Source organism: Lampetra planeri, chromosome 15 (assembly GCF_965212315.1).
Source record: "Lampetra planeri chromosome 15, kcLamPlan1.2.h2, whole genome shotgun sequence".
NCBI lineage: Eukaryota > Metazoa > Chordata > Hyperoartia > Petromyzontiformes > Petromyzontidae > Lampetra > Lampetra planeri.
In genome coordinates, this window is record NC_136121.1 from 6,404,132 (window position 1) to 6,422,501 (window position 18,370).

The 18,370-nt window shown below is 47.6% G+C and overlaps 1 protein-coding gene across 1 annotated transcript in view; it reads right to left on the bottom strand.

Annotated features, from left to right (window-relative positions):
- TRPC4 (transient receptor potential cation channel subfamily C member 4) overlaps positions 1-9,931 on the bottom strand; it is a 78,066-nt gene extending 68,135 nt beyond the window's left edge. Inside the window, exon 1 of the mRNA XM_078600886.1 lies at positions 9,776-9,931. Coding sequence (XP_078457012.1) covers positions 9,776-9,843 — 68 coding nt within the window. The 5' untranslated portion in view covers positions 9,844-9,931. The remainder of the gene's footprint in view (positions 1-9,775) is intronic.
- Between the last annotated feature and the right edge of the window lie 8,439 nt (positions 9,932-18,370).

An 18,370-nucleotide genomic window follows, 5' to 3' on the forward strand; every position in this document is an offset into this window, starting at 1 on the left:
CAATAAGGGGTGTTATGAATATATAATATTAATACCGAAATGTACAGCCCTTTGTCAATTCATTTCTGGATAGAGTCCTCCCTACGCAGTGTCAGTTATCGGGGTTGTTTAATCATACTTCACCACACTGGTTAGTGCGGGTTTCTGCAGGTGCAGAGAGGGGCCCAGAGTTGATTCAAATACTTAAGGAGAGGGGATGGTCGGCAGGGGGGGGGGGGGGTCAATCGGCCCCATCGCCACCCCCTCGCCCCCCACCTCCTGGATCCGATGATGTTCGCCGTGTTCGGAAAGGGAACTCACGTTGCTAGATTCATACCGCACTGCGCTAACCACTGCGTCACACGTCCACCCAGCACAGACCCAGGCACGGTGGAAAATGCGAGGCTATTGCAAGGCACAATTGTTCACCTGGCACCGCCAAATGCTGACACAGCGAACGTCTTACTCGTGTTGTGACCCCCACCTCGTGGTTAATAACAAGAGGATGCAACAACAACAACAACAAAACATAATCCAATGTTGGACAGAAGACACCGAGGCCGTGCCTCCGTGTCTCTCTAAGATTGAAGCTTCACTCGTAAGGACAAAGACTCCACGTTTATGGTGAGCACGCTTCGTTATAACGCTGCACTGACGTCACTTTACATCACTGCATTGACGTTGGCAGTAAAACCTCAGCGGTTGACGATACAATGATGCCACTGCGGAGGCAAATGGCACTTGAACGTAAGATGTTAAGTATTTTTTTCTCATTAACTGAGACATGCTGCCTAGGTGCGTATCTTACATGGAAAAGGCGACTTCGTGGTTATAGATTGCGATGTACATATGTGCATATGGCCTGGTATGACATGTGAATCAGAGACGTGGACAATGACAAATGCAAGTTAACGAAAGATGAAAAAGTGCGCAACGAAGCATAATGAACATATGTATATTTTCAAACCCAGGTGAGAATGCAAGCTGCATGCTTGTAATTTACAACGAGAGACGGAAAAGAGGAACACGTGGATTCGAGAGCGTACGCAGGTCAAGGGACCTCATATGGATAGAGTAAGAATAAGTAATATTAAAAAATAAACACGCTTTTATGAAATGTACTCGTAATGGCAGAACTCCACGACTCCAGGAAGTGGCCCCGAAGCTTGCCATAGCGTAAGGGACCGTGGCCAATTACAGCCAACATCAGTTGACCGTGGACAATTACACACAAGCCTAAACATAACTTATTAAAAAAAAATTATAAATATGTATTGTTTTCTGATAGAATATAGTATTGTCATCAGTATGACATAAGTATACCAAGTTTGCAGTCGATACCACATTGGGAAGTGGGTTAAAATTGAGTTACAAGATTTGCGGATACGACAACAACGACAACAACAACATCAACAACAGACAGAGTGAGTTAAAAGAAAGCGTGTACAAAAAAGAAGTGAGTGTGGCTTTGGACAGGACACGCGGCTACAACGAATGAACGATGGCTGGTGGTCGAGGTCGAGACTAACGCAGGAGTGACAGCCGAAGGAGGGATCTCTCTCCCGAGAGACAACGTCCACCCTAGTGACGCTCAGCTCACGGAATCGTCGCATCGCGAGGCCGTGAGAGACGGGCGACAGCTCGGGGAAGCCTTCATCCAGCAGTGGATTGATCATGCCCGCCGCTGCCGATGACGCTAACGATGGGTCATCGTCTTCTTGGTTATTTCGGTAAAGTCACGTAGAAGGGAAATAATAAAATAATAAAAATAAAACATAATAAAATCCAATTCTCACGACGTTTCGGCCAGACCTGTTCTTCACCTGAGGACGGCTGCTTGCGTTGTGGCCGAAACATCGTGAGAATTGTATTTTATTATGTTTTATTTTTATTATTTTATTATTTCCCTTCTACGTGACTTTACCGAAAGAACCAAGAAGATGAATCCCTGCAGTCACGAAAGCTTTAAATCGAAAAGATGGGTCATCGTTCAAGGTCTGTCCCGTCGTGAGAGTGTAAGCTCTCCATGAGCACATCTGGGATCGGTTGCTCCCTGTTTGAACCGGCATTGGATATCGAAGAGGGAACGCGTCACACGCAGCAGCCGGTACCGTAACCGGAGCATCAAATCGATGCAGTCGTTTGGGTCCAAGGCGAGCGAACCTGAGAGAGTCTGGAACGATCGAGTGATGGGGTTGTACCAGCCACCCTACCTACCTACCTACCGTCGCACAAGCCGGACTAATTAGTACAGAGAGGCGACGTTATAGGCTTTGTAAAGTTTAACACTACGAATTAATGATCATCCACGGTCCATCCACGGTCAATCCACTGCTGAACAAAGGATTCTTAAGCCTCGTGACGATCCATGCAGCACGTGGCACGCGAGTCGGTCTCATCACCTCCTCCGTCTGTTCTCTTGGACGTCTTCACGGAGGTCACGATTAAATAGCAAGAATGCACGTGCACAAGATGACCTCCTCGATCGTCAGCAGCGATCTATCCACCTCCAAAGTGAGGCCTCACCAACGGAACAATCCACACCGGGCACCGGCAAACGAGCTGATTTCACCGCTCCGTCTCCTTGGTGGACGGATCCTTCGCGGAGGTGTTCCACCCCTTGCCTGCCGCTCACGTGTCTCGACGTCGATATGTTGTATGCATGCTGAACTTCTTTCGCGCCGTACGTAGCAAGCCGTGCTACTCGGAGGTGCGGGGGAAGGACAAGAAACTAAATACAAAAAAGCAGTTCTAAATAAATGAGTGTTCAATGTAGAAGATTTAAAAGTGCACAGCTCCAGTGACTTCTTGGTATCGGAAGGAAGAGCGTTCCAGACGGCCACAGGAGCGCATCTGCAAGCGCGCGATGCGGTGGCCGTCTTTGTTCGATGGCTTGCAGCCAAAAGCCGCTGCTGTGAGGATGACCGGAGTTCGCGTGACGGTTTATGCTCTTTGATGAGATCATTAAGGGGCCGTCCATAAATGACGTCACGCGATTTTAGACGATTTTTGACCCTCCCCCCCACCTTCGTCACACGGCGTCACAAAAAGTCAGACCCCCCCTCAAATATGACGTCACAAAGCTCTGCCCCCCCCCACCCCCAAAACCATATTTCCATTTTGAAAATAAAACATGCTTCAAATCGCTTTAAACTATTCTCATTGTCGTGCGTATTTAATGTGGCGCTGCACTCTGATGTTGTAGGAGAAAACATTTATTAAAAAGTCTATATAATTAAGTAGAACGTGTTGTCTATATGTATTTAAAGTTGCGCATTTTGATGTGACGTCACATTTCTCACCCCCCCCCCCCATCGTCACACATCGTCGCAAATGTCTGACCCCCCCCTCCCCCCTAGGTGCGTGACGTCATTTATGGACGGCCCCTAAAGGATGAGCGGCACGGGACACGGAATCTGACCACAGTAACATTTCACGCGTGCTTCAATTGGCTTATTATTTTTCGATTTAAAGCTTTTGTGACTGCAGGGATTCATCTTCTTGGTTCTTTCGGTAAAGTCACGTAGAAGGGAAGTAATAAAATAATAAAAATAAAACATAACAAAATAATTTTCACGACGTTTCGGCCACAACGCAAGCAGCCGTCTTCAGGTGGAAAAACAGCATAAATAGTCGCTCCAAGCCTGGGGCGTGCCATTCAGACTCTGCCTTCTCGACAGACCTGTTTTCCACCTGAAGACGGCTGCTTGCGTTGTGGCCGAAACGTCGTGAGAATTATTTTGTTATGTTTTATTTTTATTATTTTATTACTTCTCTTCTACGTGACTTTACCGAAAGAACCAAGAAGATGGCTTATTATTGTGTCAAAATAATATCGATAGACATGAGGTTGAATCGAGAGATGCGAAGCAAACACAAACTCGAATCGCCTCGCTCTCATCTGCTGCCTGCGTTGCGGTCCGCTAATTCCGTTACCGCCGGAATTGGCCAATGCGTCTCAAGTGTCTCACGCCATTATTCAGCATTGACATTTGATGCATTGATTACTCGGAGAGAAATATGTTCAACCAAAAGAAGAAATGCCATACCTTTGAAATTTGGGATGGGGGGTAGGGGTGGGGTGGGGGGGCAAGGAGGAAAAAAACTAAACTATTCCAATGTTTCGTCTGTGTGCATTCACAGCCTCCGCAAAGGCCACAATTCCACATTTACGCCAACCAGCAGGACATGATGCGTCCTCATTCATATTGGCATTAACACTCGAATGGGGACAGCGCTGGCGACGAGCAAAGGACGAGTGAACACAGCAAGTGTAAGCACCGCATTCTCGGGATTGTAAGACGTTTCGCAAAGTAAGTCAGACCTACAACTCGTGCCCGCTCGGTGTCGTCAATGACACTACAAAATATAAGACAGAGACCCCCCCCCCCCCACCCCGTAGAAGGGAAATAATAAAATAATAAAAATAAAACATAATACAATTATTATTTCCATTCTACGTGACTTTACCGAAAGCACCAAGAAGATGAATCCCTGCAGTCACGAAAGCTTTAAATCGAAACCTTAACAGACTGTTTCGGCAAGTGCTGTTAGCGAGCATCTATGAATGCTAGAACGGCACGCCAGGGGATGGTTGGCCATCGCCACGACCGTCCGCCTTTGTTTCCCTCGTGGCGATGTTTACATATCGCCCCAGGTACTCATTTAAGGTTGAGTCGACCCAGGGGAGGCCCAGGACCGGTTCAGATAATCGTCACTGGTGTTGGCCGTGAGCGGGAATCGAACTCGGGTCGCCGGGTTCGTAGCGCAGTGTGCTAACCGTTACACGACTGCTTCCCCCACACAAATCTGGTCTCTGACAGTACAGTATACAAATCTGGTCTCTGGCACTACAGTATACAAATCTGGTCTCTCACACTACAGTATACAAATTTGGTTTCGCGCACACCCACACGTCTGCTGCATTATGAGACGCACCACCAACTTTTGATTTAATCCACGAAAGTAAGTCTTATAAACCGGAGAATATGGTGACCCTGCTGATGCATACACATACATTTCGATTTAAAGCTTTCGTGACTGCAGGGGTTCATCTTCTTGGTTCTTTCGGTAAAGTTACGTAGAAGGAAAATAATAAAATAATAAAAATAAAACATATTATTATTATTTTCCTTCTACGTGACTTTACCGAAAGAACCAAGAAGACATACACATAAAGTTTGACAAAATAGAATACGTGTCTGTGCATCTGGGCATCATGGCTATCGCAGCTGTGATCTCATTTCAGCAGTAGGACATAGCAGCCGAACTACATGGACCTTCTTCTTCTGCAGTGCGTTCTCGACTTCCATTGTCTCAAGTTGCCGAGAACATTCTTTTCTGAGCACTCCACAAGCTCTTCTTGAAATTGCCCCGTCCCTGCGCGTAGTCCACAATTGGCCCAGCTGTTTAACCACCGCCAGTGAAAAAAAAAACCACCACAGTGGCCCCGCAGCGACCTTGGCACCAAAAATGTTTGTCCTTGAGACTTGCGCGAACATTCCAATGTTTTGGAGACGACACGTCCACGGTGTGGTGGGCAGCAGCGAGCTAAGAACTCACTGCTGCGCCCCGCCAATTGTGTGCGGCAAAATCAAGGGCAAAGCTGCTTCGTGCAGTCTTTAATGTACCGTCGGGGCAAGTGCTGTTAGCGAGCACCTATCAACACACGGATTCTCAGAGCCATTGCAATGGCTTGCCATGTTACAGCGCTAGAGACATTGTCGTTATGAAAGAAAAAGAATGGCCCAGGCCGGGACAGATTGTTGAGGTGAGTGCTATTGAAGAGCACCTATTGAGGGCACGATGTGCATCACAACCCTGATCGTGATGCACAGGGTGTCACGTGGATGCTAGAAGACCTCCTCAATGCCGAGGCCTGGAATCAAACCTAGATCCTCGATGAGCAACTCGTCACAGAACCCCACACACATACAACTTATTTGGTGACAATGCGTTGGCGGTGACGCACAAGCACACATAATAATAATAAACTCAACACATTCGCCAATAACACTATGACCTTAAAATAAAAAAAATCACATCGAGGGAAATTTCAGGCAACCGCCCATACTCATATCCCGCATACGTGTTTGCAATCAGTTAAAAACATGACAAATATCTACTCTAATAAATTAAATCCTTTACTTACATGCAGGCGAGATCCCACGCTGTCGGAACCTCACGCCAGGGGTGGCACGAGGCATAAGCAACATCCCAAGGGACCCAAACGGCGCGTGGGTCCCCAGACTAATGAAACAATACGGATGCACTAAATAGTAGCTCGAATTCAGATCTCAATAAGCATGAATAAAAAACATTTTTTATCTTCATCTTTCTCTATCTTCTTATTGGTTCTTTTGGAAAAAGTCACGTAGACGGGAAATAATAAAATAATAAAAATAAAACATAATAAAATAAAATTGTATTACTTCCCTTCTACGTGACTTTACCGAAATAACCAAGAAGATGAATCCCTGCAGTCACGAAAGCTTTAAATCGAAATTTTATCTATCTTTTTAAACTGGGTAAAAACCTACTACTATATTTTGCTACTGGTAAAAGAGATCTCATAGTGTTTCTCTATCTTGTTTGCAAATATCGCCTCATCTTAACACATCTCTGTCTCTAGTTTACATCTTTCGATTCACTGTTATTTTGGTCTCATCTGTACCACTCTTCCCTACATCTCATTGACACATGTATCTTCTTCATGCCACATTTCTCACATCTCGCCAAATCCCGATCTCCATATCTCTTCCACGGGGAGTCTATACGAATTGAAGGGTGGAGGGGAAGGGGAGAAGTGGGGAGAGAATATATATGTATACGGGCACCGAACGTGTCAGCGCCATAACTGTGTATCGCTGCATAGAGAACCGGGCGAATGGAGCGAGCAATATACTAACCACATCAGCACGAGATAGACCGCACTTGTAAAAGGCGCAATCAATCATCACATGCATACCCGCACGAACTCCGCGCCTCAATCTTGATCAATGTGTCCACGGAAGTGAAATATTACTGAGCCGCGTGCCTTTTAATTCCCCAGGGAGGGTCCCAGCTCTTATTCCGCCATCGGGGCTTTACTGTTATAAGCGCCACGAGGGCTTTCCACCTCACACGGACGTAATCCTCGCCCTGACCCTCGCCTCTCTCTCAAGCCTCTTCTCATCCCCATCTCGGGACCTAAGCGGGGTTTGTGTCTTTGTCCAATTCAGTACCTTGCGCGAGCCGCGGCTATTGCCACTGCTCAGGGCTTACATTTTCACCGAACACGTCCTGGGTCGTTGCCAGATTGGATGGAGTAGGTGGCATCGTAACTAGTGCCCACAGGCACAATGTTGTGTATGGCTGCTGAGGTGTGCCGGGTTTACAAACATTTTGTGGGACGTTGGCCCTGCTATGACTACGTCCAAAATGATTTCCGTTCCCGGCACGCCACACATGAGATGGAGCGATGAAATAAATCATCGCACGGGTTATTGGTGGGTTATTACATCGCTGGATCGCGAGTGGTGGTGGCGGCTTTCATCCAGCAGTGGATTGACCATGGCTTATGATGATAATTACAACATCCGATGGAGAGACAATGCCAGTGAGGACAAGTGGCAGAATATCCTCAGTAGAGGGCACCCTGCCGTATTCCCCTGCCCAGCACTGTGATAGAGGAGGGCATTGGGTTCTGTGATGCGACTTCAAGCCTTAACCGAGGTTGAATATTCGCATCGCCCCTTCGATGCAATCTATAGATTCACACGGACATATACAGAAACTGCCCTTATGTCGATCCACTCTTGGATGAGGGCCTCCCCACGCTGAGAGGCTCATGGGGGCTATTCAACGATACTTCTACCACGAATGGAGAATGCTGGGGTGCATAGACGTCGGGACATAGCACGGCACAACAATGTACGTCTGTTTCTGCACTGTCGTCTGATGCAGAGCACGTGGCCTCACGGCCCATAGCAACCTGTTTACGCATGGTGTTGCTCGCCCATCCAGTCATTATCCAGTCTCAAACCTGCTGAGCTTCCGATATCTGACAAGATCGGGCGCATTCAGGATAAGATTACCATTATTCACGAGACAATTGAGTGTTTTTTTACAAGGGAGATCTGGGATTAAAATTACGAGTAGCACACATGTCAATTCACTGGCTTGGCCAGAATTCCGCCTTTGCGTTCATAGCTAGTAAGATGTAATCCTCGGACTCTTCGGGTGCCTCAATTCCTGTTACATGAATGTAACTGGCTATATCCACACTTCCTTTGACCAACTCACCCGCAATGCCCTCGATCTCGTCAAGATCTCAGAAGCTAAGCAGGTTGGAGCCTGGTCGCTGCGAGGCAGTGCGAGCACCCTGCATGAAACAGGCGCTGCAGACCGTCGCGGAGCCACGTTATCAGCAGAGGGGCAGTGCGGGAAAAATCAATTGTTGTACTATACCACACTAGTCTATGATCCCTGCCAGCCCACACTGGCCAGCGTGATGAAGAATGACCAATTAACCCCCCCCCCCCCCAACGGCCCTCGCGGGTACAAGGAGGCCAGAATCTAAAGATGGACTGACAAACGAGGCTACGCGTGTGTACATGCCGAGAACACACGTGGTGTCCCCGCACGACCACATCCAAGCGCACCCTAAGTTGGCACGGAACAAAAGGTGACACCACCTATGTGACAGCGAACCGGGCAAGCCCACCTTCCCTCCAGTCCGAGAGGCAATCGCTGACGTCGTCGGCACTTCGCTAAATCACCCGTCCCAAGCGTTGCACACGAAGCCGAGCAGCAGACGCAGGGAACGAGAGTGGCCTACGGATCAGAGGCTACAAGCACCGTTGCCCGTTTGGCGCGCGGCAGAATTCCGATCCCAGGGGGGATCGTCACTTTGTCATCCCCGCGATGTTGATGGTTCCCGCTCCGCAAGCCAGTGCCATGCGAGTGACGGCGCCCGAATGGCGAGAGAGGCGTTTTGTTGTTAGGAAGCCAAAGTGCCCCTATCCGCAACAAAACTGTTTGCGCTCACACGCGCAGCATAACAAAGACAAAGATCCCCCGCCCCCCCCGCCCTCCGTATAGCCTTAACAGAGTGTTGGGGCAAGTGCTGTTAGCGAGCGTCTATGAAGGCCGGCATGGCACACGAGGGGGTGGGTGGCCAATACCATGCTCGGCCGCCTTTGTCTTCCTCTAGTGGCCAAGGACAGGTTCAGATAATCGTCACTGGTCTAGGCCTTGGGCAGGAATTGAACTCGGGTCACCGGGTTCGTAGCACAGAATATACGTAACCGCACAGGGTTCTCGAACGCATGCTCTCACGTGTATGTATGTTGAACTTCTTTCGCACCGTGCGTAGCCAACCGAGCTAATCGGAGGTATATTGCACATATGAGTAAATCTGAAAGGAAACAGCGGCTACGGTTGCAGGAATTCGCCACTGAATTTTTTACAAAATAATTTGGAGAATGCCGGGGGTTTTATTCAATTTTTTGAGTGTGGCCGTTCGGCCACCCAACAGGGCCACCCAACCAGACGTAACAAAAAAGCTCAATTTGTGTTTCATTTTGCTCCCCCCCCCCCCCCCCCAGGATAGAATCAGAGACCGCTGTCACGGTACACCAGAGGTAATTTGCATTAATAAGAGCCGCGGCTAATGTGAAAACCCTATTGTCCGTACGCATACAATGCACAATGCAATTAAGCGACTAAAATTAATCAATGCATTTCAAAGCCATCGTTATGATCTCAATAATCTCAATCCTCATCATGATCGTGATCGATGCGTGGGGGCACTCACAGTTTGCAGATCGCAGCGAGCAATTCTGCCTTGACGCAGAAGCTGAATGCTTTGCCTCCAAAAATCATTTAACTCTCCCTTGTTAGCTCCAGCCACATTCAGGGCGCTTTGCGAGGAGGCGAGCGAACGGGCAGACGACACGAGACGAATCCTCCACCGTCCAGACGAGCGCCGTCCACCTCCATGCAGAGCGAGCGAGCGAGCGATGGCTGAGTGGAGTGAGTGTGATGCGAGCGAGACTGCGCAGCACGCGCGCGCGCGCGTGTGTGTGTGGTTCTCTCTCTCTCTATTCAAAGCTCTCCCGTCTTACCGCCCAGCGGGGTCTGCACGCGCGGTGTCTCCGACTGGGCTGTGCATGCGATCCCTCCGCTCAATGAACGCGCAAGAGCGCCGGGGATGAATGAATGAGTGACCCGCGACCCACGGCGGTGCTGTGCGGCAATATTCGCAATATTGTCGGCTGTGTTTGTCGTGCTCAAATTCGACTCAACGACGAAATGTACTTTGGATTGATTAGTGATATTGCTTCTGATAATTTAATTATTCCCGTAATCATCGTCATCTTCTCAATAATCCTCACCATCATCATTATAATATTGCTTCTCTTTGTTTGAATATAATATGCTAGTCGTTTACAGCTTAGATTATCACTGCCCTTTATAACTATTTTCCATTGTTGTTATTACGAGCTTAATTGCCAAAGTCCTCTTTACGTTCGTCGAATATTGTCCGCGTAACTTTATTGCTTCTCTGTATCTCTCTACAATTGTACAATTTCCCTCTGGCTCTCGTACGACTCATTATATTATTACCGCCATCACAATCACTTGGCGTTAAAGTCTGGTATCACATACATGTGTAATGTTCAATCACAATCATCGTCCGCCGTAGGCTCTTCCATCCATTCGCCCTTCACTCTCGTCGCCACGGTCTTCCGTTACATCGCAACGCAGAGCGAGGCGACGTGACCTCCTCTCTCCCGCACGGCTTCTGGAGCGTTTCGCTCGCTGAGCGGTCGAGTGTCATCCTCACTTCGCGAGGTGCCGCCCCGCTCGTGCTTGTGTGTTGCGTGTGGTCGGAGGCTGATGTCGTCAATCGTGGCTCGGTGTGGCCTGGCACAAGCCTGATATGGCTCTCTGTGATATTTGACCGCTCCGGGTGGCTTGTGGTGGCTTAGTGTGGCGGGCTGCTGTCGTCTGGTTTTGGGGTTGCGTTGTTTGATATGATTTCGCTGTGGCTTAGTGTGTTCTGGTATGGGGTTGGTGTGGTCCGATGTGGGGGGCTGATGTTGTCAATCGTGGCTCATTCTGGTATGGCGCAACCTGATATGGGTTTGTGTGATATGGTTCTGCTCAGTCTGGGTTCTGGTGGCGCTGTGTGGCGGGCTGTCGTCTGGTATGGGGTTGCGTTGTTTGATATGATCAGCTGTGGCTTAGTTTGGTGTGGCGCAGTCTGATATGGGATTGTGTATATGTATGTATGTTGAACTTCTTTTGCACCGTACGTAGCCAACTGTGCTAATCGGAGGTGTGGGGGAAGCACACCAAACTAAACACAAACACGCAATTCTCAATGAATTCGTTTTCAATCTAGATTTCAAAGTGCATAGCTCCAGTGGCTTCCTAATATTGGAACGGAAGAGCGTTCCAGACGGCCGCAGAAACGCATCTGAAAGCGCGCGATGCGGTGACCGTCTTTTAAAATCCTTTATATTAAGTTCACTTGCTTGCGCGCTTACGACCGTGCAAATCTTTCGGTCGTTTTTTAACACACTTCCCGTGATCCAATCGAGCTGACATTTTGCACACAGACTCGTTGTGCGTGACAATTTATTTTCGTGAAATTTTTGTTTCCCGAATTTTACACTTTTTAGGAAAAAATAAATTATATTTAATTACCAATTGCTTAATGGTGGCAGGCAGTCATCTGACCCATAGGTGGCAGCCATCTCAAGCCAGAGGACGAGAGGACTCTAGCCGCCACGCATATAAAGGATTTATAGTGAAAAACTTTGTTTTTACGGGTTAATTTTTTGTGTGTGATATGGCACCACTCAGTGTGGCTTGTGGTGGCTCAGTGTGGCGTGCTGTCGTCTGGTTGCGTTGCTTGATTATGATCCACTGAGGCTTAGTGTGTGGTCTGTTATGGGGTTGGTGTGGTTCGGTGTCGGCCGTTATCGGTCTGCTGTGGCTTCACGTGCGGCCTGGAATCGTTTTGGGGTGGTGTGCTCTTTTGTGTGTGTTGGTGTGCGGTGGAGAGATAGTGGTCTGATGGACCTTGGTGTGCTCCCATCTGTTCGAGGCCCCACGTAAATGAGTTACGGCTCATTTTACCCACACGAACATCGTTTTCTTCATACACTGGTGTCCGCCTCTACCCTCAACAGGAGACCAAAATCAATACATGCAATTTATATACTGTGCATGCACATAGTTGCATAATATATGCAGTAAGCCTACAGACGCGTATACGGAGATTTATATACATATACTTGCATGTATTTTAAATCAAGGGGCATCCATTGAGACGTGCGTAACACGTAAACACAGAGAGCCACTCACACGTAATGAGAGGATACAATTTGTTTATTGTACGTACGCACTGTACATGCAAATTATGAGCTGTGGTGCACGGGTTAGCACACTGCATTATGAGCCCTGCCACCTGAGTTAGATTCCCAACTGTGGCTCACATCAGCGGTGAGTGATATCTCAACGGGTTCCTGTGCTTGCCTTCCACCAACACTGCAACTGCCCAGCGTGGTGAAGTATGGTGAAAACCCCCATTGAACGACACGGCGTGGGGAGGACTTTGTTCAGCAGTGGATTGACAAGAGGGGGGGTTAGATCGCGTAAATATAAATGCGTCGTTCAACCCGACGCCACTCGACGCAGCCAATTAGTGAGATTTATCACGTAAACAGATGGAGAGTAAAGCCCACAGCATTTACAATTAGGGTACCGTGACGTTTCGTCGATAATTACAGCCGGCATCATCAGGCGACAGCCAGAGTAGAGAGACGGTGACGTGGTTGAGCGCTAACGCGTTCGCCACCTGCTGCAGAGGTGCACGGTTCGGACCCAGCGGTCGCCCCTGGTTAATACCGCGCGTGTATGAATAGTGGATTCCAAAACAAAACCCATGAATACGCGCTGTTTGCTTTAAAGTGGGCATTAAGCGTCATTGCGTGCCAGCGATTGGGTCCATCCTTTCCAAATTCGACATTTTACCGCAAATTAACCAAGTATTTACTGCCCACAACATGCAACAACAAAAACAACAACAAAATACCCCACAACTTTGCAGGACCCTGCTGAAAAAGAGACGTAGACTAAGTGAGAGTATCCTTGGTAAACAAACGTAGTAATGAGATTTGATAACATACAGCAAGTAGAGCCACACTGTGTACATACATGCAGGACATACATATGGCACATACACGTCATTTAAATCCGGCTGAGTCCAAATTAGGCACGTTCAATTTAAAATACCTAAGCAAAGCATTACATATACATTCAATGTATGCAAACATATATGCATAAGCAAAAAATTAACCCGTAAAAACAAAGTTTTTCACTATAAATCCTTTATATGCGTATTCAATGGGCCACAACCCAGCCCACATTGGTCTTTGAAACGGGCGGCTAGAGTCTTCTCGTCCTCTGGCTTGAGATGGCTGCCACCTATGGGTCAGATGATTGCCTGCCACCATTAAGCAATTGGTAATTACATATAATTTTTTTTTACCTAAAAAGTGTAAAATATTTGAAAAAAAATTTCACGAAAATAAATTGTTACGAACAACGAGTCTGTGTGCAAAATGTCAGCTCGATTGGATCACGGGGAGTGGGTTAAAAAACGACCGAAAGATTTGCACGGTCGTAAACGCGCAAGCAAGCAAGTGAACTTAATATAAAGGATTTAACAAGTAAACCCGTAAAAACAAAGTTTTTCACTATAAATCCTTTATATGCGTGGCGGCTAGAGTCCTCTCGTCCTCTGGCTTGAGATGGCTGCCACCTATGTGTCAGATGATTGTCTGCCACCAATAAGCAATTGGTAATTAAATATTTAATTTGTTTTCCCTAAACAGTGTAAAATTTTGGAATTTTTTTTCACGAAAATGAATTGTCACACACAACGAGTCTGTGTGGAAAATGTCAGCTCGATTGGATCACGGGAAGTGGGTTAAAAAACGACTGAAAGATTTGCACGGTCGTAAGCAAGCAAGCACGCAAGCAAGCAAGCGAACTTAATATAAAGGATTTAAAAATATATTCGCCTGGTGAGGACGCGGGGATCAATCCCGCGACCTTTGGCATGGGAAGCGATGGCGCTACCAACTGCGCTACTCCGCCACGGCCTGTGGAGGGGTTACGCTCTGGGCTCTTACACTGTGACGTTCAGCCAAAGCCATGAATGAGTTCTATTTGAATATATGTAAAATACATTTTTTTTGCCTAAAAAGTGTAAAATTTTGGGAATTTTTTTTACGAACATTAATTGTCTCGCACAACGAGTCTGTGTGGAAAATGTCAGCTCGATTGGATCACGGGAAGTGGGTTAAAAAACGACTGAACGATTTGCACGGTCGTAAGCAAGCAAGCACGCAAGCAAGCAAGCGAACTTAATATAAAGGATTTAAAAATATATTCGCCTGTGGAGGACGCGGGGATCGATCCCGCGACCTTTGGCATGGGAAGCGAGGGCACTACCAACTGCGCTACTCCGCCACGGCCTGTGGAGGGGTTACGCTCTGGGCTCTTACACTCTGACGTTCAGCCAAAGCCATGAATGAGTTCTATTTGAATATATGTAAAATATTTTTTTTTTGCCTAAAAAGTGTAAAATTTTGGGAATTTTTTTTCACGAACATTAATTGTCTGGCACAACGAGTCTGTGTGGAAAATGTCAGCTCGATTGGATCACGGGAAGTGGGTTAAAAAACGAGCGAAAGATTTGCACGGTCCTAAGCAAGCAAGCAAGCACGCAAGCAAGCAAGCAAGCACGCAAGCACGCAAGCAAGCAAGCAAGCGAACTTAATATAACGGATTTAAAAATGGCACACCTTACATATGTTTGTTAATCGTATTTATTTACACATGGTCAGATTAAAATGTTTAAGGAGATCCGGCCAATTCCAGGGGAATGGAATTACAACATAACTCTGACTACCACGTTTGGCTATGTACGATGCGAATGAAGTTCACCAGACATGCATACGACATGGAGCCTGGTCATCACAAATGCTAACATACGCACCATGGGAGCTATTCATAGTTCCTAAACATTCCCCACACCGCGGGTTAAAGCTGTACATGAAAGATACATTTGACACGCTGTGTCGGATATTTCTTCATTGTGTGCACGTGTGTGTGTGTGGTTATTTCCGTAATCCCGTTACCGTGAAATCGCGTGCGGTTTATACGTTTATAGATGCACACAACACGCAATTCTGGGTGTATGTGTCCGACATCATTGTCGGACACTGTCACGAACAAAAAAAACAAACAACATGTCATTACCATTGAAAACGCGGACATCAAAATAAAGCCTACAATTTGTATTGTGCGGGTCGTGATAAATGCGGCGCTTGGACTGGGCTGCGTGCGTGTGTTGTGTGTTTCCTTGATAGCTCCTTTCCGCAATGAATGCGGCGTGTTGTTATTTTGGGGGGGGGGGGGAGGTCGCCGAAGATCTGGGAGCAGCTCGGATGAGCATCGGGGTCTTCTCATCCCTCTGTTGCTCGCGTCCTGCCTGGCTCGTCTCCATGGATACAACTTTGCATTAGCACATGCTCTGCCCCCTCCCTCCCCTCCCTCCCCTCTCTCCACACACACAAAGACAAAGATCCCCCGGATAGCCTTAACAGACTGTTGGGGCAAGTGCTTTGAAAGCTGGAACGGCACACGAGGTGGGGGGGGGGGGGGGGGGCGGCACAACGCCCGGCCGCATTTGTCTCCCCAGCGGTGATGTTTACACATCCGCAGCAGGTACTCATTTGAGGCTCAGTCTGCCTAGGGGATGCCCACGATCGGTTCGGATAATCGTCACTGGGGGAATCAAAACCGGGTGGCCAGGTTCGTAGCGCAGCGCGCTAACCGCTGCACTACCGCTCCCCTCTCTACACACACACACTGACAAACACATATACACACAACGCGCAAGCTATCTCTCTCACACACACACACCATTTTGACACACAGACCAAATCTCTCGCACGCGAACACGTTTTCTCTAGCATATTGCAATGAGTGAGAGTGTGTTACCATCTCTGTCATAGGCATAGATATAGACACACGCACGCGCGCGTTCTCAATTGGCACCCTGAGGTTCACCCTCTCGCGTTTTGATCCCCGTCCACTGACCAACACAACAAACGCTCCCCCCCCCCCCCCCTTAGTGACCATGGCGATCACACACACACACACAGGTGGTGATGACGACGAACGTTGACGCCGGGTCGTCTCGACTGTCACGCTCACTCGTCATGTTCATAGGCGACTAATCGCCACCACCAGCACTCAAAGCCGTTAGTTATCAAGCAATCAACAAACAAACAAAACGGAAAAAAACCCAAGCGGCTACTTTAATTGGCCACCGTTATTCATTAACAACGAACACGGCTTTCGCAAGATTTCAATCGATAGGACTGGCCAAACCCCCCCCACACACCCTGCAATTTTGCAGGCGTGTCTTCCAGCACTACGATGATGCAGGTCGAATGAATTCAACATCCGGAGAAATGTATCTAATTAAAATTTTTAAACAATTAAACACATTCCCACGATGTAGATATACACAAGCGCTTTCGCGGAACGGGTCGTGTCGAGGGTGATGAAAAAAGCGAGTGGCACAACAATCGAAATGCACGTCCGCACAGTATCGACGTGTCAAAGTAATTAATGCCTGCTAACAGCCTCCACAATATCCTCAGCCTGGTGTGCTTCTCCCACTCGCAGCGCAGCCGGCAAAATAATAACGTCCCGAACCGGTGTCCAGCCAGGGTCCTTCACGAATGCACATTGTAAGAGAGGTCGCAGTAGTGTGATAGTAGCCGTGCAAGTCAAACTGTGGACTGTATAGTAGAAGCCCTCTTAACCACGCTAATTGGCTCCAGGAAACCGCTCGTTAAGTGATTTGGTCGTTAAGCGAGTATAGGGAATGCACGTTAAAGGCTTAATTCGTTCCGACAGCAGAGGAAGTTACCCTCTTTCACGCAAAAAACGTACTTTCTAATATTGAAACAATGTATATTAATACAATAAGATACTAACAACCTTATACACACACAATATAAAAAAAACATGTAATGGGATATGATGTAGCTGCTCACCCCGAGCTCTCAATGTCCTCATAGTGGCGTTGTCTTTGTGCTGTTCGCCTTTTGGCGTCCTCTGGTCTAACACTGTTTGAGACGAGGCTCTAAAGAAAGCTGTCTCTGGCGTGGACCAATCGGTTTCAAAGACAATGCATCATCATATACTACCAGAACATGTCTTCTTGGTTCTTTCGGTAAAGTCACGTAGAAGGGAAGTAATAAAATAATAAAAATAAAACATAATAAAACAATTCTCACGACGTTTCGGCCACAACGCAAGCAGCCGTCCTCAGGCGAAGAATGAAGAAGATGAATCCCTGCAGTCACGAAAGCTTTAAATCGAAATTTACCAGAACATGCTTTTTTGTTTGCATGCTCACCACGAGTATGTGTGGTTAATGCAGACATGGTTCATTGCAAAAGGTTTCTGTTTGGTGTTTTAACATCTTAACAGCAGTTTTATTGCCAGAAAGGGTAAAATATATTCTTATATTATAAAAGAAACATGGTTAATGACTGCATTAATTTAAATTTACAGTACCTACAACAGCCCGTCGTTGACAGGAGAATGGTCGGTAAGCGAACACATTGGGCTCTATGGAGGCTCATCGTTAAGCGATTAGTCGTTAAGAGGGGTTCTAGTCATTAAGAGGGGTTCTACCAATGAAGTGTCATGAAGAATCACTCAGTTGGACACGTTGTTCCAAGTCACCTGCTTACACTTTATTACTCTACTCTTGCACCAATTGTAGGCATTCCTGTCTTTGTCTATACGGTCACTTTGCTAACCAACTTCCCCTATCTACTTTACACCTCACTGACCTGCCTGCGGCAGCTCTTCTTCACAGCAGCTTCACACTCACAGCTCCGCACACAGACAGCAGTGCTCACACAGAGCTCGCACACAGCAGCGCTCACACAGAGCTTGCACACAGCAGCGCTCACACAGAGCTCGCACACAGCAGCGCTCACACAGAGCTTGCACACAGCAGCGCTCACACAGAGCTCGCACACAGCAGCGCTCACACAGAGGCTTCGCTCATACAGAGCTTGCTCACAGCTGCTCTCCTTCTGTGCCGCTGCCCTCACCTACGTTCCCTCAGACCCACTCACTCGTCCGATCCGGGCAGGGGGATCAACCATCACCCACCCGTCGACTCGTGAGGGTTGAGGTTCATCCCTGGTTTGAGCGGCAGCGGCGAAATGTGTTCACCCACTCTCACGCACCCCCTTATATCCTCCTCCCAATCATCCAGCTCCTCACTTGTGTCTCT